Source organism: Microtus ochrogaster, chromosome 2, assembly GCF_000317375.1.
Source record: "Microtus ochrogaster isolate Prairie Vole_2 chromosome 2, MicOch1.0, whole genome shotgun sequence".
Classification (NCBI taxonomy): domain Eukaryota; kingdom Metazoa; phylum Chordata; class Mammalia; order Rodentia; family Cricetidae; genus Microtus; species Microtus ochrogaster.
Window position 1 is genome coordinate 80,336,512 of NC_022010.1, and position 23,267 is coordinate 80,359,778.

Sequence of the window (23,267 nt, forward strand, 5' to 3'; positions counted from 1 at the left end):
ACACTGTCACAGTGCACCCAGGGACACTGTCACAGTGCACCCAGGGACACTGTCACAGTGCACCCAGGGACATTGTCAAGAACTGGACTGGATTTCAGCACTCATTAATCCATTTAAGGAGGTTCACTGTAATGAAGCAATCCTGTGACAGATGTTTTGTTTAGATCATTTTCTATTCCCTGTCCTTTACCCTAATTGCCTAACAGAATTGTCAAGAACGAATTTGTGTGTGTGTGTGTGTGTGTGTGTGTGTGTGTGTGTGTGTGTATTTCCTCTTGGGCTCCCTCCTAGCCTCTTTCTCTGCCCCTGAATACTGTAGATGGACACTTTCTAAGTATCTGAACTCTGACACTAGAGACACTGCTCTGAGGACGGGAGGCTCCCGAAGCCTTGCTGACTGAGGTGGATCACAGCTGCAGTGTGCAGAGCCCTTAGACTTTGCTTCTGCGCATGTGTATATTACTGAGACCAAGGGGGAAGGGACAGTCTTCATTCCACCTGCTGATTTAGAAGCTGTGTTTCAGGTCTGCTAGATCCCTTCAAACAGAGTTTAAAATGTAACCTGATTGCCACAACCCCTGGCTTGTTGACTGATTTTAACCATTTCAGAATATTTTTCTCCTAAAAAAACTGAATAGTTTTCAAAATCTTTTCTATCTACAGCAAAGAGTTGAGCGCATCTCAATGGAAGTAACTTCCTGCCCCTTGGGTTTGTAACGAAGCACCCTCAAGGCACTTAGTGCCCTTGAAATGTTCAAGATAGAAAATGACACCCATGAGATAACATTTGAACACATGACCAGAAAGACCACAAAGCTTGGCCCTGTTAATGGGCTGTGCTTCCTAAGAGTCTCTTGCCTTAGAGCTGCTGGTCCTATACATCCTCATTTACAGGTGAAGGAAAGAGCTATGCGCAGCAAGAGAATTTACTCAGTCTTAAAGCCAGCAAGTGGCAGACAGGGCATTGGATTCCAGGTCTCTTCCATGACATTGGTCATCATTTCATTCTCGCAGCAGAACTTCTTTATAGAAGAGCTCTGTTGAGATATTAGAACCTTTGGCAATTTTACCTACAAAAGAAGTTGGCTAAATCTTTCAAACTCCTCCTGTCAAATTCGAGTGGATAAGGTTCAGTTTTACTGTGGCAGGCTGCAGCTTCTCGGGTTCCTCGTTGAGCTGAATCATCTTGCTAAAGCCCTCAGGAGTTTTTTACCTTTTTGGTTATCCCACATCTTCTGGGTAACTGTCTCGCTCACTTACGGATCTATTGTTATCAGTCGCACTGCACATGTCACAACTGAATGCCCTGACAAGCTACAGCTGTAGCTCTTCAAAAGTGGCTAGTACCCACATGAGCCCTCTCTCTTAGCCAGGTGGACCCTGCCTCTGTACCCACCTACGCCTACATCAGAGCTATTAAGACACACTCATACACAAATGAGACCAGCAGCTGAGTCTGTCTAGCCACTGTGCTTACATCGCTCCTCAGTTGTCATTGTTGTGGTCTTTTCATTTATTTTAGGATTAATCCACTCTGCGCATAATATAGTAATTTACTGTATGAAAGGCTTGTTCAAGTGGTAGGGTATAGTATAAAAATGGAATCCAAGGGTACCATACAGATGTTAATGCTCAACTTAGGGACTTTTAAGAAAGTGAACAAATTTATAAAATCTGCTGACTTGATAAGATATATCCACATATTTGTTAGATATCTCCTCATGTCATGAAGGGAAGAAAATATCTCTCACAGTGAAGGGGAATGATGGATACCTGAGAGAGAGAGAGAGAGAGAGAGAGAGAGAGAGGAAATAGCAAGGCAGGCACATGATCAGCCAGGCAAAGAAAATATGACTTATATGCAACCTAAGCCTGCCATATGGACAAAAGTTATTAAGATAAGAATCCTTTGCTATTTAAAATGTTGCCACACTTTACATCTTCTAAGAACTGATACAATATTTGAAGGCATCACCCTATCACCTGTTTCAGCTCTGTCGTCTAACAAAACTTGTAAAATCAAAATCATTTCTCATTAAATGAATAATGTAGAGAATTCAAAACTACAAAGAATCTAGGCCTTGACTTACTAGATGACAGAAAAGATATACATTTTTATTTCTTCAAGATGTTTTAAGTTAAAAATCATTAAACAGATAATAATGTAGAAATTCCTAAAAAAAAAAGAATGCAAACTTCCCCCTCAAGCCTATAGAAATAACTTAAATCCTACCAATATTCAAGTTTTTTCCAATTGTATCAGAATATCCTTCAGTATTAGTTTCCTAAGACCAGTGTCTCTCAACACATTTTGTTTTCCCTGTCTTTGAGCCCCTGCTCCATGTTACCATTTAAAGAGGTGCTAGTTTGAAAAACAACCTATAACTATAAAAAAACAAAAAATTAAGTTAACTATAATGAAAACATCTTACTTACCAAGAGGGAATAGGGTCGACCATTATGCTCAAAAGCCTCAGCAAAATAGTCAGTATTGTGGTCCAGTCTCTGGTGTCCTCCATATTCCGGGGCATCTGAATCTAGTACTATTTTGAATGTGCAGACATTAAGGAATTCACAACAGTGCAGAAGTGGAAGGAGACATTATGAATATACTCTGAACAATGGTAAAATATTATTTTATTGTGTACTCATTCCTTCTCAAAAATTGCAGAAGTTTAAAAGAGTTTCTAGATCTAGCCCCACATCCTAAACCTGAAAGGTCATGTATATACTTCATCCATTGAGAGATCATGCAGCCTGAGAAACACTCTCCTTTTCTCTGGAAGCAACCCATTCTTTAGCTGACAATCTGATTCTGAAGAGAACAGGGTTAATTGGAAAATTTTACCTAGAAAAACCACAAGGAATACACTTACTATATAATTGTGATATACCATTTTATACCTAGTTACTTTGTGAGTTACATGTCTTTAAAATGCATTAACTGTATTATAAAATACTTTTATACATGCATGCATTAGACTTTTTCTTAATCCTCATTTGGAAGAACTTTTACTCCTTCCTCATCTTTGAATTCATGGAGCTTTTCAGAATCTGAATATCAGAGGGGCAAACAAAGACATGGACAAAGCATGATTGGGATATTTTCAGGTATAGCCTTACCCCAACTTCCTGGCTCTAAACTGCATAGAGCTCTCAACACAGCACAAGCAGGTAAATGCACTGTCATTGTCACAGGTAGATCCTGTGGCAATCAAGGAATCTGCTATAATTAAATACGCAATCCTTCTCTTGAATTACCAAAGATTAAAGGGGTCTCCAGAATGCTAGCCCAGTATCCTCTCAGGCTAATATCTCCTATTTCACAGTGAGTTAAGAGCATGGATGTACTTACAGAAGGTAACTAAAGGTCTTTTACTAACCTAAGATGTCAAGAAATTGTACTTGACATTAAAATCTACAAGTAAAAACTTATCAGTACATAGAAAATTTGATCCTTCTAGGTCTTATAAAGAGCAAAGATAGAACTAAGGCATTTTAGCTTTCTCTTCCTGGAACATAAATGTTCAGTAACATTTGTACACTTTTTATAAAGTAAAAAGCTCCAAATATTGTGCATGTGAGCAATGATCAATGGTCCATCATTTCCATCCTTTTGAAACCTTGGTTTGGGTGTGAGATGCAGATGGATACCCCATAGGAAAGTTGCTCATGGCAGTGACTCTGTTTTGGTCAATCCAGGTCAGTCAGCTCTGACTCTCATGGGTTCTAGTGTGCTCAAAGGAGGCAGGGGTGGGGGGGGGTGGAGGCTCAAGTGATGTGTTCTGGGCTCAAACATACATGCGCATTCTGAAGTCAATGTACCTGAAATGACTAAGGCCTACTAATGAGGTTTAGCATGAAATCCAGATGGTGAACATCACAAGGATGACGAAAAGGAAGTTGCATTCTCTTCTTCTAGTTTGTCACATCCTCGGATTGGTGTCTACAATGTCAAAATATGGAGAACAATGCCCCAGAATATGTTTTGATAACTAGTGAATTAAATTATCAACAAACTACTAGCTAGCAACACAAATTGTGGTGAAGGCAACAAAAGGCAAGCATGTCTTCGATATCAGTAGCTGGATGAGGAACTACCAAATGGCAGCTGTATTTTAAGGGTTTCCCTGTGTGGACAGGTGTTATTTCAGGTGAGAGAGGATCCATATGCATTAGTCATTGTCTGAACACAGAATTGCTGTTTCTGTTTAATAAAATGCTAATCCATTGAAAAACTCAATAGTGCACCTTTGACTAAATATTTTCATAATCAATGATAGAGAAAGAACAATAGTCACAGGAGGGCATATTTCTTTTTTTGACCTTGAAAGGGACCCTCATACTGGAAATTGTTACAATATACTTTGCATGTGTGTAATTTGTAGCCATAGAAGAAAAGTTTCTTTAAAAAAAAAAAGGAAACAGAAGTTTCAAAATGCAAGCTATACTTATTTTTTTCTGTTTTCTGATTTTTGGATAAACTTCTTTTGTGCCCACTTTTGGAGTGACCCAGCTCTGTGTCTTTACTATCCAGGGAACACAACAACTTCCTTAAGGAAATGAAATTTAAAAATTGAAATTTATGCCCTGGCAATGCTGAACATGCATGGGCAGCCCATATATAGTGGTGCTTGTTCACATAGGGTTTTATGGTCTAAGTTGATGACCAGGTCTCTTCTTCAAAAGGGCACCAAATTTCATTACAGATGGTTGTGAGCCACCATGTGGTTGCTGGGAATTGAACTCAAGACCTTTGGAAAAGCAGGCAGTACTCTTGAGGCTGATCCATCTCTTCAGCCTCTTCTTAAGAAAATATAGTGCTTAAATTCAGAAGTTTCTACAAAGCAAAACATTAAAAATGATTGGGAAGTCATTTTGTGGTTGTTATTTGCTATGGCACGTTATTCAAGCATCAGGAATCTTTGCCTTTATAGGACCTTCCTTAGACTTAGACTTAAGGCCTTAAGAAAAGGTTAGTAGAAATGCTGCCTTCATTTGCTGATTATAAATATTCTCCATCTCAAGTATTCTCCTAATCCCTTTAAATGTATAAATAATATAGTTTGAAAAATACAGTACAGATAATCTTAACTTAGTTTGAATTATCCTTCTTAATGTGCTTTCATATTACACGAATACAAAACTAATTTGTCCAGACATATCAACAGGCTGTTATTGACCATAGCTTCCTTCTCACACCTAGAAAAACTGCTTTCTTGTAAGATGTTCTCAATAAATCATTCAAACTGGCATCAGGACAATCCCAATTCACTAACAGGTGTTAGGCTGCAAATAGTAAGATTTCATATTAGAAAAATAGGGAAAAATTATCATTACTACCTCATGCACTTACTACACATATAAAATAAACAAGAGAGCATAGAAAATACAGGAGTTGGTTAAATGGTCTTAGTTTATATGTAATTCATACCTTATAGTAAGGAGACTAGCCATACATATGTATGTCAGTGTGGTCGGAAGAGGAATACAGAGAGAGTCAAAGAGAAAGGTAGAGTTGACAGTCTCTCCATATAGAAACTGGACTAAGGTGTTAATATGTAATTTTTGGTGGATTAATTCTGATACTGCTACATATTTAAACCAAACATCATTTGACTAGCAAGAAATTCAATCTAGGAGTCAGAACTCAAGTACGAAGGTCAAGCAAAAGGTCAAATCTGGCAAACCAATTACAAGGTTAACAATGCCCAAGGATAACAAGGTTGGGTAATCTCCAAAAGACATAGGCAGTCTAGAATTTAGAGCTAAACATGATCGAACTAGACAATATGGAGCCTGGTGAATAATTGGTTAAAAGAAAAGGAGAAGAGGGTAGTTCTGCCTTGCAACAGAGAACTAGGGAAATGGTGGAACAGGTGCCAAGCAGAACTCAAGGGTAAACTTGGCTGCCCCATCCTGCAGATGATTATACAGTTTATAGGAAATTCTAGCAGAGTGCTGTTGAATGCTCTTTCTTCCTCAGTTCTAAAGTTGACCTTCTAAACACAAGAAAGCCAGAGTAAATACAGTATGAGAAAATAATACAGGAGGTAAATGCTAGATCTAAATTAGCACACTTAAAGATAACGTTTCCTACATTGTCAAAAGTTTATTCTCTTAGTTTTAGTTCTATTCTCCTTCACTGCTCTCTCACTTTGGAACACAACATATTCTTTTCCTTGGTTAATTTTGGAAAAATGCAGTAAGGAAAAGAATAATAGAATTTTAAGTACAGATTTCTCTCTTCTATAAAAAGGGAGATGAAATAGGTTCCTACAAATTTGGATAGCATTTTAAAATATTATGACTTCTTATTTTAAATTCAAGAGCTTCCTAAGTATTTGATATATCTATCAACAGGTTGAAGTAGATAAGAAGTTTTAAGCATTATTTTATAATCTATGTCCTTAAATTTAAACCAAGGAAGAGCCTATTCTGAAGGAGGCCTATACTAATAAGATTAAAGAACAGTGGAGCCATGAAGACTCTCAAATTCAATAGCTCTTCAAATACTTCAAAAGCTGCTGTGTTTGCTCAGCCACTTGATAAAGGGTCTGTTCCAAGTGTGAGCATTTCAGACAAGAAGGGCTATCATTTATATCATTCAGTGCCAAGCCTACTTCACTACCACTGATAGATCTGAAGAAATTTATAAGGTACAACCCCTGAGATTTCCAACTGAGTGACAGAAAGGGGGGTCCTCCAATGACTAGAGGACCGTAAAGATGGCAGAGACAGTTACTTACCATATATATTTAACTGTCAGAAACCATAATTTTGAGACTTAATTTTCATATATCTCTAGTAAAGGGAAACACATCACTACTGTACTGTTCTGTGTAAGGCACATGCCCGCAAAAGAAATGGTATAATGTGAAAAACAAACAATGGAACATTAATTTGAAAGTCAATTATATTTATATATACTTCTTCAATTAACACACTCATTTGATTGCAATTACAATAATTCAAAAGAGTTGAATGATGTCAGGAGAGAAACTTTATACCCAAGAGAGAAAAGCAGTGTAAACACTCTAAGATCTACTCTAAGTAACTATGAGTAACCAAATGTTTACTTTGTAGAATAAGAACAGCTGGTGGGAAGCAAGAAAGGATTTAGGATTTCAATAGTTTGAAGATGACTATCTGGTATAATTTTCCATAATGTTCAAATATGATTTCTCCTATGACATTCACAAATTAGATTTTATCTCTTGACATGTATAATCCATAAAAATTTAAGGTCCATAGCTATAGAGCATCTGAACCAGATCTGCCCTTTCATTTTATAATGAGTTCAATTGTAATCTTTATAAAATCCCTAGAAGCCACAACTTTCCTACTGTCTTTGGTCTCGTTCAAAATGCAGAGGCAGCAAAGGTTTGTGATGTGTTTGACATGTGTTATGTATGTACTTGTCTGTATGGGGTGATGATACACGTAAAACAGAACAGATTCAGGCATTTCTTTCTTTCTTCTTTCAAAATGCATTCTTGTAATCGAGTGTTCTCATATTTTAATTATTTTTTTAACCACTGATAAGAGACATATATGATTACTTTACATGAAAATTATGCATTTTGTATTTTTCTTAGACATCAATGAAAATAGTATTCTTCAATAGCACATAATTTCTAATATAAGTTTAGAGTAAAAATATGAAAAATAAATGGGAAATTTCCTTCTGAGTAAACTCAATATTTTAAAATTTCATAAATCAATAATGCAACTTTTCTATGGGGGAGTACTTTCTTAGTTTTATTAGCTCCAAATAATCATGGAGTCCTAGAAAAAAATAACATCTCCATGCTTGAGCTACAAAGACATTCAAGTTTGAGAACAACGTCTTCATCAAAAATTTAAATAACCTCATATATGCCAAAAAGAAGCATATTTATACTTTAAGCTAGGATGTACTTGTTTCATCAACAAAAGCTTTCTGGTTTTAGACTGCATAATAAACTCCAATCTCTGCAAGATTGGTGCCTTACTTATACACTATAATTCTGTAAAATGTAAATATCAGTAAAGCAAGATCAAGCATGTCTCGCTCAAATGCCATTATTCTCTATGTTAATTAATGGATAAATATAATTTGTGAAATACATTTCATAAAATTTTAGTTTATTCTTGGGTATGCTTAAGGACAAACATTAGTAGATAACATATTGAATGACAACACAAAATACCAAAGGCTATACAACTCCCTACAAATGGAAAAAGTGTTCTAAATACTTTGTAGAACATTTCTGGCTATCCTATGTAGCCAGGTTTCATTATCTTGGATGATTATGTAATGTCAGCTAAAGAATTCACTGCTAATCAATAGCTTGAAAGAGGAACCAACAACAACAAAGCGTCCGAAGTTCTGACTTATGTTTCCTCTAGAAGTACACTCTGTCTATACCATCATTATCTACGTGCTGATAAATTCAGCTATCCAAAGAAGCAATAGCAATTATTTGGAACTTTAAAAGAAAAATAACATATCATTTTTGCTTGTAAACCAGAAACCTTATAATCAAAACCAGTTTGTACTATGCTCAAAAGAAAAACCCTAAAATAACAAAACTCTACCATGTTTTTAAACTAAAAGCTAATTTTCATTTTGAATATAAAGGAATGCTCTACCACAGACTGGAAAAGCAACTCAATGGGAAAGAGCTTTCTTCGCAAATGTAAGATCTGAGATCTTATTGACAGTATCTACTAAAATCCTGGGTAAAGTACACCATGTGTAAATCCAATGCTGGTAAATCAGAGAGAGTTAGAATCCAGGGGCTAACCTTGGCCTTAATACACCATTGCATCAGTGAGCTAATTAGCATCCTTAACAAATTTCACTTCGTTATCTGTAATACTTAAATGTTTACAACTATTTTATGATACTTATGGTAGATTTGTAATAGACACACTTTTGATAACAATAGTTAAATAAGTGCATGTGTAGGTTGAGACTGCTCTTTTGTTCCTGGCTGTTCAGACACAAATAATCACACAAAAACTATATTAATTACAACACTGGTTGGCCTACAGCTTAGGCATATTTCTGGCAAACTCTTATCTTAAATTAACACATTTCTATTCATCTACATCACCATGAGGCTGTGGCCTTCAGAGTAAAGTTCCAACATGTCCTTCTCCTTCGGCAGCTACATGGTATCTCTCTAACTCTACCCACACTCTCTCTATATCTCTTCCAGCCTGAATATATTCTGCTCTGCTATAGGCAGAAGCAGCTTCTTTATTAACAAATGGTAATAAAACATATTTGCAGCATATAGAAGGGAATCCCATGTCATACATGTAAATGTAAAGCAATTATTTCTCAATAAAATAACTGATTTGCATGAGCCTTGGAATTAAAGACACCATTCATAATTCTTAGATGATAGGGATAAATGACCAATAGTATATTAAAGACATGACAGATTTAAAGAATTTCATTATCAGCTTCATTGGTTATTTTTTTTAGTAATTATACTTAAGCATAAAATACTAAAAATACTAGACAAAATCATATCTTTTTGAGTATGTAGGGCAAGAATACACACTTTGATCATAACATTCTACTTTAAAGTCAATAAACATTAAAATACCTAAAATGTTACAACTCATCACTGTATCTGTGGTACTCTAAGTATCATCTTGCTAATATGTGAAGGAACAGAAATATATTAACTTTCATGTTTAACTTCCAAGAATATCACTATTTGGATCTCTCCTGGTGTGTGAGGAAGCTGGATGAGCTGAGGCTAAATGGTTTCAGGTAAACTACAGTGAAGAATTGTGCAGGTTTGGATACGTGTATGGGAGCAGGAGGGCACATAGCCACCGTCATTACTTATAACGTATGGCACACAGTCCATGATAACATCAGACTCATTTATGGAGTCTACATTTTAATATGTCTCACATGTATATTTTAAAAGTTAACCACACAGATATAAGTGAACACACACTTCTGAGTTTTATAAAATATTTTTATGGGTATATTACAATTGATATGGTAATGTCAATTTTAAACCCACCATATCTTAGTAGACAGATGTGGCAAAAAATGCATATATCTGAGAAAGGAGTAATGATGTTAAATTACTTCTGAAAAATACATTTCTGTCACTCATAGTGAAAATTCATATTCTAGCTATGATTGGCAAACATATGATTTACAAAATTTAAATCAGTCAAAATTCTGACATATTTTAAATCCAGTCTCTCATAATTTAATTATTTTTCAATCTTATTTAATATTCATGAGTTTTATTTAGACTATTAGATTATCGTGAGATCTTTATTCCAACATACATTCTTCTGCATATTCTTTAGGTACATTAACTGAGAGAGCCCACAGACAAAAATTATTATAAATCTTTAGACAAAACCATTTAGCTCATAGAGAAAAATATATTATATATATTATTTCATTCTCTTAAATTATACATAATATGCCTATGATGTGAGACTCTGAACATGGAATCGTAAACCAGAAGTATGGGTGACATGGTTACTATATACTCTACAACTCAAGGAGAAACATAGACAATAGCTTATAGAGTAAGTTGTGGAGACCAAATTTACTCTTTTATAGGAACATTGAATATATATGCGAACACATATGCAGTAACTAATTCTCTGAGGTGGAGACTACATAGGATGCCTGAGGTAAGTATTTATAAATATCTGTGTACCAAGATAGAAAAAAGTCTATACAATCTTAATTTATGAGTTATGCTTTAGTAAAGATATAAATATTTGCATTCATATTGAGCTGTGATTTTGAATGTTGCAAACTAGGGTGGTATAAGATAGCTACCCCTCCCCCATAAAAAAGAATTTAGTCAGAGAAGTCATTAACTTTTTCAAAGAGGGGGCGAGAACACAAGTAAAAAAGAGCATTCTAACTAGTTAGATATGCTTTATGCATACTGACAGTATTTCTAAACGGCAAGAAAAAGATGGTTTGTCATCCAAATCTCAAACTGTGCTGACGTAGAGAAACTTGATTAAATTTCATATATTCACTTACCAGGACTTTGACCTTTCAGAAGTTATGAATCTTTCTGATCCTCATATGTAGATTAAGGATAAGAGCACTAGACCAGACCAGCCTTACTGACATAATGTGAGGATTGCATGGGCCAATGTAAATGGAAGGCTATGAAGTGCTATGGAAATTCGACTTCTGACACTAATTTTAAAATAAGCACAGAGACTTCCTCACCAAAGCAATTCTATTTGATGTGAATAGTCTGCAAAGTTCATCTTTGAATTCTATGTTTAAAAAATCAGAGTCCATGCTTCCCATTATCCCTAACACTCATTCATCATCACCCACCTGTACATATTTTAGTTACAGAGCAGAGGCCAAGGATTCTGGCCAATAGGGGAAGCTATCATAGTGTGAACTGTGGAGTTTAAGAGGACCTACCATTTCTTCAGAGGAAGGATGGCAGAAGAGAGAAATAATGATGAGAACCAATGGGTAGGAGGGGTTACTTCACAAAGAAATTGTGGGAAGGAAGTAAAAAAAAATAAAATATCCCTACAAAAAAGAGAAAGGCAGGTGATGAGAAGCAAAGCTGGGAAAATAGTACAGAAGTAAGGGAGGGACTTAGCAAGGAACAGAAAATGTTCAGTTACAGTACTCTAAAGGAAGTGAAAGGAATTATTATGGGTTAATGAGCTGGGGAATCAGACATGGAAAAAAGAATTTGGAAAAAGAGAGCTCAGGCCATAGTGAGGAAAACTATCTGCTGAGTCCAAGTATTCTAATAAGTACAATATCATATAGTATAGTATAGTATAGTATAATATAATACAACATAATAACACAACACCACTCCCAGGACTTCTACACACATCAGCCTCCCACTATGACACCAAGACAGTAAGTGCTTTGGTGATGAAAACAATGAAAAGACAACGATCCATTTCCTCACTACAAATAAATGGCAGAGATGAATGTGAACCCCCAGAGAGTAATACTGTAAACACTATTCTAGCACAGAGCAAATTTATGCATTTATAGATAACAAAATCACACAATACCTACTTCATCTGGACACTGCAACAGTTACTTGAGCCTTGGGGAGACAAAAAGATCAGAGTTCATTTTCTGTTGGGCATTTACTGCTGGGCATTTACTGCTGAGCATGTGACCTACCTCTAAGAAGAGTTTGTTTCCCCAGTGAGGTTTCCTATTAGAAGCTGGTAAAACCATGTCATTCAATTAATAATATTTATCATAGGTGAATATGTATTGTTTTTAAAGGTTATAATATTTCCTAAATTCATTATCATCCAGAAAAGCATAAAATGGATGACAGGAATCTGAGCTGTTGTCTAAGCATTTCCAAAGTCAGTAGATACTTAATGAATTAGAGACATACAAGTAATACTACAGATATGTTCTTCAGTATTTCACAGCACTACAATAGATATTCAGAACAAAACTACCCCTCCATTCTTTATCGCCACACTGCACAACAATACAAAAGTTGTGGAGAGATAGCTCAGAAGTTAAGAGCACTGCTTGTTACTTCCAGAGGTAGTGAATTCAATTCCCAGAAACCACATGGTGGCTCACAACCATCTATAATGAGATCTGGTGTCCTCTTCTGGCATCCCGGCATACATGCAGATAGAACACTGTATACATAATAAATAAATAAAATATAAAAAAGGTTATGTTTATGCAAACCCAGTAAAGAGTTGCTTATGTATTACTACCTATAATCATATATGTATTAGACCAATCTAAAAATAATATAGTCACTATATTTTGATCATCAAAATACTTTTCATACTTTCATCTCAAATTCCTGAAGTGAAGAAAAAAGCCAAATTAAACTCTCTTGCTAGGAAAGAAAGGAAGTTAGTCCCTTACTGTCATTAAATGTCAGGGACTGCTAAGAAATATTTACCAATGAAAAAAATTATCAACCAGACCGTCTATAAATGTCTAAAAGACATACTATTATCTAGAGACTGAATAAGAGAATGTTGTCAATTCTTGAGTGTAATGCATGTTTATACATTCCTTCAAACTAAAGATAAAAGAGAACTGTAAAAATATAAAATTGTATTTGCTTAAGTTTCCTTAATTACATAAAACGTATAAGAAGGAGACATACAGACACACAATAAAAGAGAAAAGATGGGTACATATGCTCCATATCACTGTTAAACATTTCAGGAGACACCCTTTTCAATGTTCTGTGTTTTCCCAAAACATCAAAAAGGCAAATCTAGACTCTATTTCTTTAATCCAAAAATTATCCCTCACATGCACAGTACCCTCTTGACACAATGTGGTATATAATTAATTTTACAGTAATTACTTTGCCTTTATTTGTTTTATAAAGTCCTGATTCTCTGTAACAGTGTTATATAACCACACTTCAGAACCTTCTCTAAACCAAGCAACACAGCAAAGCCCTGCCTTCAGCAATCACACTCCAGTGAGTCATTCAAATGACATTATTTGCTCATTAGAAAACCTGGATACTGGTTGCAAATGTCATACTCTGAATTTACATTTTAAAAGGCACATATTGCAGCAGCTTAATAAAAATATTTTTAAGATCTCAGGTCAAATTCAACTATTTACTCATCTGTTCGCTTAGCTTTAACTATTTTTGGCCTGTGTTCAGATACTTCTCACGAGCCATGTTTGTGATGGCTCCTTTTAGCATGTGATCTTGTGACAGCTGAAATGCCATTTGGAAAGGGGATGCTATTGTTACGATCATGCCCACCTTTTAAAGCCTGTGACTGTTCTGTTGTTTATTCTTTCAGACTGATATTCATTTTTAAAGACCGAGGCATATGCCTTACAAATAACATTTGAGGTTATAAGTTTGCATGTACCATTATACAGTAAACTTGGATGCAGTAAAAGGGTTTACATAAAAGCTGTGTGCATCTACATTCCACTCCAGAATACAGAAAACAACTACAAGAGAAGATGACCTGAAAACCTATGTTTTACTTTAAAAGAATAGTTTTTCCTTTTTGTAGACATTGGTTACAAAGGAAACAAAGAAAAATTCCTAAGGAAGAATCTGTGGCAGGTCACTGGGAAGTGGGAAAAGAGATCAGGTGAATGGGAAAATGTGCATATTGCCACAAATTTTTGTACAATTTTCTAATGCAACTCATTTTCTATAAAATTGTATCAAAACAATTTTTTTCAAAACAATTTTTAACATTATAGAGATGATAATCACTAATCTCACCATTGCTATCATGTCAAAACATATGTAGGAAATACAAAAATAAAGGAAAATGTATTACAAGATTACTAGAAGGGCATTGGCTTTGTAATAAACACACTGCTTGATTTTCCCAGCACCATGCTGGAGAAAAAGACTAAGGTCCTCAGAGGCTTGCCTACTGGCCTGTTACAAGAGAAGAATACAATTCTCCTTCTAGGCTGCACAAGGATGTAAAAGTAAATATGTAAAAGGAAAGCAGAAGGCCTTCAGAAGATGTAGCTCAAAATACAACTTGCCCCTCCATTACCTAAAAAGGGGAACTACCATTTGTATTCTGGATTACAAATAACAGGTTTTCTTTAGGACCAAACAGGTTTTAATTTTGATTTAGAGTTCACCATATACTATTCTGGGTGAAGAAATGAAAGAGGGATACATTAAATACAAAGGGCAATGTGTTTCCTTTTTGCAGATGAACAATGTGAGACCACAAGATAAGATAATATACTGGAAAATAACTTCTAGCTTTCTAACCATGCAATGTGAAACCTGCCTGTTGACCAAGTACATTGAGGGCTGTGCTATGCATCACCACATTGCCATTATCCACTATACTGAAGAACCCTGGGATTGATATACTGAAACAGTATATGATGCAAGTGTGTAGGGAAACACTTTCTGCTATTGTTTTTGTGTTGTATTGTGGAGTGGGCCTGTTTTTCGTCCCGCCGCCTGGCTAGTTTAACTTGAAATAATCACACAGAGACCTGTATTAATTAAATTGCTGTCTGGCCCATTATCTCCAGCCCCTTATTGGCTAACTCTCACATATTAGTTTAACCCATCCCCATTAATGTGTATTGCCACTTGACTGTAGCTTACCAGCATGAGTCTAACCAGTATACATCTTGGAGAGGAGAACCATGATGTCTGCCACTCTGCCTTCTTCTTCCCAGAATTCTGTTCTGTCTTCCCTGCTTACCTGAGTTTGCCCTATCAACTAGGCCAAGGCAGTTTCTTTATTTAACCAATGAAAGTAACACATAGACAGAAGACCCTCCTACACCATTTTTGCTATTCTCCTAAATATAGGCACTAACTTATTTAAAAACTTATTGTATTGATACAAATAAGCCTTATTGCTCAATTTTCCAAATTTTGTATTATTTTGACAGATAGCTAAAAGCATACTTAAAGTTTTCTCCTCTCTTGCCTTCCCCCAAACCTTTACAAACCTCTGGGAAGACATCCACCATGAGTTCCCCAGAGATCTGAGTCAGGTTGATGCCTTGCCATTTGATATGCAAGACAAAAGACACACAGGTTCAAGATTGACATTGCTTGAGAATTCAAACATGTTACCTACAAAATACTTGTACTTCATAATGACAGAAGAAATTCAAATGACTTTTGAAGAAACTTGAGATTTTTCTGGTATTAAGTTCAGTTTCTTAGGATTTCAGAATCTGAATAATTTCTTTACTTGATAAAGGCAACCAGTCTTGACACTAGCAACTATCTCCATTTCATTAACACACTAGAAAAACCAATTATCATATAACATTTTTAATAAAGTCTGAAATATAATAATACAATCTTAATTTATTCATATTTCTATATCTAAAGTCATTCTGCAATAGGTTAAAGGTGAAAGAGTAAGTATAAAAGATTAAAGGCCAAAAAAAATGAGACTTGAATGATGTTGTAGACTATAAAAAGAATGCTTAAGCTTGGAACAACAAAAGTTTGCAAGAAGATATCTCTCTTTTGCCTAAGGAATATGGTAGACTCTTAAGCAATTAGCAATGGAGAACCACACACTGTAGAGTTCCTTTATCAAATCTCTCAAAAGATTAGAGGACAAATCTAATACCCACTGTGCTTTTTCATGCTAATATATGGAATTTTTGAGTTGAAGTTATTACCTGAATAAAGAAAAGAGACAAGATATTATACTAGGGCATCTAAAAAAAACGTAAGACTTTGAATGAGCGTATAACAGGAGCAGGAGGTGTGGTAGGGTTGTTGTTGGTAGAGAAAGGGGCATTATACCTCTACCCATGAAACAGGTTAAGCTTGGAAATGCAGGAATGTGTCACCTGATCTTTCCTTGCCAGCCCATGTCTGAAAAACTGTGCTGCTAGGTGTGGCAGCTTCACTTGGATGGAAGTAGAACATCCTTTTTTAAAGAACAAAGAAGAAAAAGAAGGAAGAAAAGAATTGAAAAGAGAAGGAAAGAACAGAAGAAGGAAGGACCTCCAGGAATTTGGTCTAAAAACAGGAAGGCTAGAGAGAGGTAATTTAAAAGACAATGTTTTTAATAATTAAGAACTTCCATGTTTATCTTGTGAATCAGATCTTTAGAACAAAAAATTGCTTCCTTAGCAGTCATTTCTTTAACAGGGAGTAAATGGTAGGCATAGACTGGGCAGGCAGATCACAACTTCACAAAACCAAGATGACAGTATGGTTTTAGTCTCTTAGTTAAGGTCAACTGCTTCTTATAGGTGAGTAATCATGAAGGGTGGGGCAAGTGTATCTTGGAAGCACTTCCTTAATCCTTTTTCTCAGAAAAGAATCTACATTATAGTAAAATACACTAAATCAGCAGGTTTTTAAATATTTTTAATTATATAAAGAGACATCTCAAACCACCAAGTAAAATATCCAGAGGTAGGAATGTGTTACATCATGTAGAGTCATTGACCAAAGCAGTCCCATAGGTTCTGCAAAACTTCACCAAAGCTGTTGGTTACTCTCCATAACATGATGGTAAAGCCTACTGCTAAATACACACTTACTATGCTCAACTAGAATATTTACAGAAAGTATTTTGCATGCTATTGGAGGAGAAAAGTAATCATCAGTATCACCCAGGTACAAACCCCATGACCTGCAATACCAATCTGCCTGCAAAAGTGTGGCACCAATGTTGTGGAGTAACCACTAACCACTTTTTGATTGCATTTAAAGCTTATACCATGAGATGAAACCAATACCCGAGACTAAGGCAATGACTCTTATTCTGCTAAAGTGACATAGCAATAAAATGACTCCTAATAAGCTATTGCTACACCAACAGGCCAGAACATTGCTCAACCATCATCAGATAAGGTTCTTGCAGTACACAGTAATTAACAATGTGCAGAGAGTAAGAGACTTTGGAGTAATAAGCCCTAAGTGAGATAGATGCCTTTATCAAACCCCTCATCTAAAAGCACAAGGACCTCCTATACAGAAGAGGACACAGAAAGACTGTAATTGCTAGAGATGGCGAATGCCTCCAAGGAAATACTGTTCTCTAGTCAAAGAGAACATATGCATAAACTCACAGAGACTGTCACAATACACACAAGTCCCATACAAGTTCAAAACAGACCACTACTACCCCACTCTGCAATGAGAAGGAGAAGTAGATACAAACTCCATACTAACCAAGGAGATATATTGTTACCTTCTGGAGAAGGGAATATCAGTTCTCTCTAGTGTAGCATCACTGGCTGCATTAACCACACTCCAGGGCAGGCCTCATGGCTAGGAGCAGTTGGCCAAAATAAAATGTAATCCATGTGATTTTTTTTTGCTTTGTTTGGATATTTCTAACTTATTAGTTTTCTTGTTTAGTTTGTCTATTTTGTTTTTTGTTTATTGAGCGAAAATATACAATTAGGTAGATAGGGAGTTAGGGAGGTAGGATCTGGGATAAATTGAAGGAGGGAAAAGTATATGATCAAAATATATTACATACAAAATTTAAAATAAAAATTTATATAATGAAACTTTTTATTTTCCCTTGCAAATACATTTCCCCTTACAGTTTCTGAGGCCTTTCACTTCAGAAAGAGCTACATGAGCCTGCTGTTAATCTCTCTCCATCACCTTACTTCAAGCCTACCTAGGCTTTAGGAATTCTGCAATATTCCATGGTTAACCGGAACCTGCAGTCTTCTTTTATAGACCCGGACATGAAATCTTGCTCTAGCATACACATTCTCACCAAGTGACTTCCTAGTTCAAAAACCTTCAACCACTTACCATAAACTCCAGGAAAAAGGCTAAAACTAATTAATGTAGACTTCAGATCTTCTATTATATGATCTCAATCAGTGCTGTCAGCTTTATTACAGTCACCATTCCTTAATCTTTTGTACTACCCATTATCTAACAATGGTCTATGCTTCCATCTACTGGAATGGCCTTCCTCATTTTACCATACTGTTTCAATGCTAATTCACAAGGTGTAGGCTTATCATTCTTTTCTTCTCTACTTTACCCTTTCTTTGTCTTGTTTCCCTATGGAAGACATTTGCTTCTCTCCCACTTTTTACCTTATTTCTTAAAGAATACTTTGGTTTTATACATATATGCTCCAGTAAGGGTCGGGCAGCATAGCCAAGATATACAAGAAAGGACTAAATCAGAAGCCAAGAAATCTGTAGGCATAAGTAGCAAACATCAGAAACACTCTCCTTGCTCTTTCTCTTACTCAACCCCTTCCTGCCCCACCTATTTCCCTGTCAATTCTGATAAACAAAAGTGAGCCATGTCCTATATTTAAGAAGAGATAGAGAAAGGAGGACTGTTGAGTTATATACACCTTCTCACCAGTCAAGGATGAGGGGTAGAGATAATTATCAGAGGCAACTATGAAAGATTTTATGTAGAAAAACAAAGTGTGGATTAATTGCTTATTAGAACAAAACACCACTTTCAAAAATACCCAGAATTGTAGTTTTCAGAGATGAAGCAAAGTTCATAAATAATTCAGTACAAATAAGATGAGCAATGTTAGCTACCTCAAGTCCCTTACTTTTCAGGAGGAAACTGAATGAGATCCATGTTAGCATTTTAAAAATGTACTTATACTATGACTTATTGACTTTAAACAGCCATATTTGGTAGCAGAGAAAAGGATATTTCCCTGGCAGTGCTGTCCCAACTCGGTAGTCAGTGTAGCTTTTGCTCGGGTGGAAGTTGAAAATAAAGAGGAGTCCTGCTCTCTCGAAGGTGATGGTCTTATTCCCTTCATGTTTTTCGCTCACGTAGGCCTGCAAGGATAAAGACATTACATTAAAATCACTCTGAGATGCTGCTGCAAGGAAACCATCTCCAAGAGGCTCATTTTGTTCTTAATATGTGTTGTTCATTATTATTTCAAAATGAAATCACTGATCTCTATACTTTTACATGTTACAATTTTGCCAAATAATATCAAAAAACAGCTTAAAAGACTATAAGAACACCACTGTTCCACCGTGAGAGCACACCTAGAAGATTAGTGTTGTGGATAAGTCTGAAGTAAAAGCCAAACCGATCCAAACAAACAAAACATGGCATTTCCAGCATAAAGCATTTGTGTATATTGGGCTTAAGTATATTTTCCTAAGACTGCTTTAGTACCCAGATTAATGAGGTAACACAAATAAAATTATTTTTCAAATTTACTATAAGGTTATATCCAGCTTCAAAATTATAGTTATTCTAAAAATCATACATTTTTACATAACTCTGCAGAGACTCAAAGGCAACCCAAAGTCCACTGCAATATGCCAGGGATATTTCTTAATAATATGAAAAGGTCTAAAAATACATTACATCTGCACTCTCCCTGATTTCTGTTTACAGCTGGCTTTGAGAGCCTTTGCATCTTCGGCTCCCCTTTGCCCCAACTCTAGTGTTGGAGATTTATTGCCATGTTTATCAGCAGCATCTCTCCTGGTAATTTAGCAGGGAGAACTACAGCTGCAGAGTAAACAGTGTGCCTTTTGGTATTCAACTTTGTTCCTCCTGAAAAAGGAGCATCATTTTGCTCTTTCTTCTGGAAATGGCATCTCTAATAAACATGAGCAGGGCTGCGTATCAGGGAACCAGTCTTACTGAATATACAAATACCTTTGTTCAATCACTAAACAAGCAAACCATAGACACTAAGGTAAAAACACATCAACAGCAATTTCAAACAGTATCAATAGAAAGTAAATGGATTATAACTAACACATACTATATGCTAATTTTTGCAAGAGGAAAATAAAAGCTTGTATAAAATTTGCACCTGTTAATTACATTTTCTCAAACATATTGAAAACTGAGACTTTAATTCCAAAGAGAGTTCAGACTCATGCAAAATACAACACAGCACGCAGGTATAAATGGCATCTATTGGAATGACAAGCTAGAGACCAGTTAAGAAGGGAAAACAGGAATAAAAAAATCTAGGTGTTGTCAAAGTCGTTTTTTTTTTTATGACAGCATAATTATTTACACAAAGGAAAACCAGTCAAAACAATTAAGATGTTGCTGCAGCAATTTCCAAAATGGGTTTCATGCAGAGTGTCTGCCATTTATTTTTAACCAATTGAAATGAAAATTATTAAATTTAAACAACAACAACAACCAAACTAACTAGGAAGCTAAGCAGGGCAGGATGCTTACCATTTTCATTATCTATTGGAGAGACTCCTGTGACATGTTTTGACAACTCCAGTACATTACAGGGCACTACACACTGAATAATGAAGCGCTGCTCAGAAGGTCTGCATGCAGATTTAAACCACTTGCCATTCTAGGCATGCCCAGCACTGGTGACTAAAACATCACATTCAGAGTAAAGAGCTTACCTGCGGAGCTGAAAGCCAACCACATCTTTCCTCCAATCTATTCATGTCTCTGTCAAAGTTATTTAGGAACTTATAGCGAAGAAGGTCGTCATCAGTTAAATGAAACTGCCTTCTGGCGTAATGGTAACTCTCATTATTCCCTTTCCTTGGGAAGTCTAACCACTCAGGATGGCCAAATTCATTACCTGTATTCAAACAAACAGAAAGGTTTGAAAATGTAAAAATCAGGTAGAAATAGTAGCATTTCTTACTAAGAGAAATCCATCATTACATATTTTCAAAGTTATTTAAAGTCAATTTAGTGTCTAATTTACTAGAGCGGCATCCTGTGGACAATGTAGGTGTCTTCTTTACAAACAGAAAGTAACACCCTGGGGAGAAGTACTAAGGGACTAAGAGAGCTTGCTGTGCAATCGTGAGGATGTGAGTTCAAATCTCTCACATCTACACAAAGAAGCCAAGCATGGCTGCATATGTTATAACCCTGGCATTGCTGGGTGAATATAGGCAGATAATTATAGCACAGTATCCAGCCAGTGTGGCCAAATTGGAGTGCTATTGCTCGGATGACAGTCCATGACTCAAGGCAGCAAGGAAGAGGGTAAGAGAGGAAGGAAGACACTTGATTCTCTGCTTCCGCCCTCATTTGTGTACACATAGGCACAAACAGACATATGATCACATGCATCACACACATACACACCATACCACAACCATATCACCACCACCATCAAAGTTAAACAGAGCAAAACAAAATGGAAAATATCACGTTTCATCTCTGAAGTGCCGTGGTTCAGCTTCAGCTGATTAAAATATAAGGATTTTCCTAGCACACTACCACAGGCACACATGTTACAAATGTCCTATGTCTATCTAAGCTATCACTGGTATTATTAATTGTCTGTATTCCTTTCTTGGGCTTCCTGGTTACTTTAGACATATATCTATAATTTGGTCATGTGCAAGTGTGTACAAGTGAGACACTTGGCTGGGAGTTCATTTAAATTCATTCAAAATTATCTACCGTGGAATCGCACTACATAGTAAACTTTGCTAAGAGACTGTGCAATTTTCATTTGACATTTCAGGTCTAGAGTCATAATAACAAAAATTTCATAAAAACTAAACTATCTGCAAGCAGTTCACTAAATTCTAATATTTCGCTCTAAAGGAAAATATTTCTTATGATGTGTACGTAGTACTTGAGAGGAGAGACAGGTTTCTGCCTCTGTGAACCTACACTGATTGTAAGAAGCTTACTGAGGCAAGGGGCCCCTTTATGCTACACTGAGAATCTTCCTTCAGAAAGAGTAAACGGAAGTGGAGAACTCAGCCACAAACGGGCATGTATATCACACCTTCCACCAAGGCTCAAGGACCATCTCAGAAGAGGGAACAGAAAAATCAGAACAGTCAGAGGTCAGGAAGAACTGGAGAGAATCACTCTATTGTGGACATGACTAGACTATTACACTCGAACTTGATATCCATGCAAGATGAAACAACTGAACTAGCATGGAGAAAGAAGCATTCATGAGCCTTTACTCTCTAGCGGAGGTAAGGAAAGGCGATGGTATCCTGGGAGGAAGAACCTGTTTTTCTTTAAAGGTGTGGCCTTAAGCTCTAGGGAATGGCCCCATATCTAGGAATACATGTGATGCCCACATTGGACTCATTGGGTTATTTAAACTAAATTCTGGACAAATATTTAGTGTCAAAACCCAAATGAGATTTTTGTATTCATTATAATTTTTATTTAATATGTTATCAAATATAAATTCAATTACTTAAAATACAAACTAATATATATATATTTAATACAGAACATGAAATCAAATTTCTAATAGGAAAATAGAATGTCATGATATGGTAAAACTCTTATTAAGTCATTACATATTGATCTCTATTATTAGATTCACTGAAGCCTTTTAAAAATTCTTCCCTACAGAGGCGTCTTTTTAAATCAGAAGGACTAGAAAGCTGCAACAACAGTCACAACAAAAGTAGAGAAACTGGACCAGTGGCTACAGACAGAAAACATGCTACAGAGTGGGTGTTCATGCTATCACAGTTGTAAATGAGCTGACCTGCGGCAAATTAAGTTTAATGTAGGCAAACCCAACATCAAATTTCATTTCTTGGTTCAAAGCCATAAACACAAGTGCAAAATGAATGGAAGTAAATCACGTGAAGACTCTGAAGGTGACCTTGCAATAGCAGCTAGCCATTCTCAGGCTGAGCCGCGAACCCTGCAAAAAGCCTGTTAGGAGCTCTCGGCTCACACACCTAATGAAGAAAAATACTACCATTACAAAAAGTTAAAAAATGTTCTCCTCAGTTGTGGTCTACAAATTATTTAGGAAATATGGTACTACTCAAGACAGTACAGTGAAATATGACCACCGAAATGAGCTGATAACTAAGGGCT

The 23,267-nt window shown here is 36.0% G+C and overlaps 1 protein-coding gene across 1 annotated transcript in view; it reads right to left on the bottom strand.

Annotated features, from left to right (window-relative positions):
- The window catches only part of Gbe1 (1,4-alpha-glucan branching enzyme 1), a 241,182-nt gene that overhangs the window by 6,721 nt on the left and 211,194 nt on the right, over positions 1 to 23,267 (bottom strand). The window contains exons 13-15 of the mRNA XM_005345231.2: positions 20,840 to 21,024; positions 19,140 to 19,270; positions 2,437 to 2,554 (exon numbers count right to left, since the gene is read on the bottom strand). Of these exons, the coding sequence (XP_005345288.1) occupies positions 2,437 to 2,554; positions 19,140 to 19,270; positions 20,840 to 21,024 (434 nt within the window). The remainder of the gene's footprint in view (positions 1 to 2,436; positions 2,555 to 19,139; positions 19,271 to 20,839; positions 21,025 to 23,267) is intronic.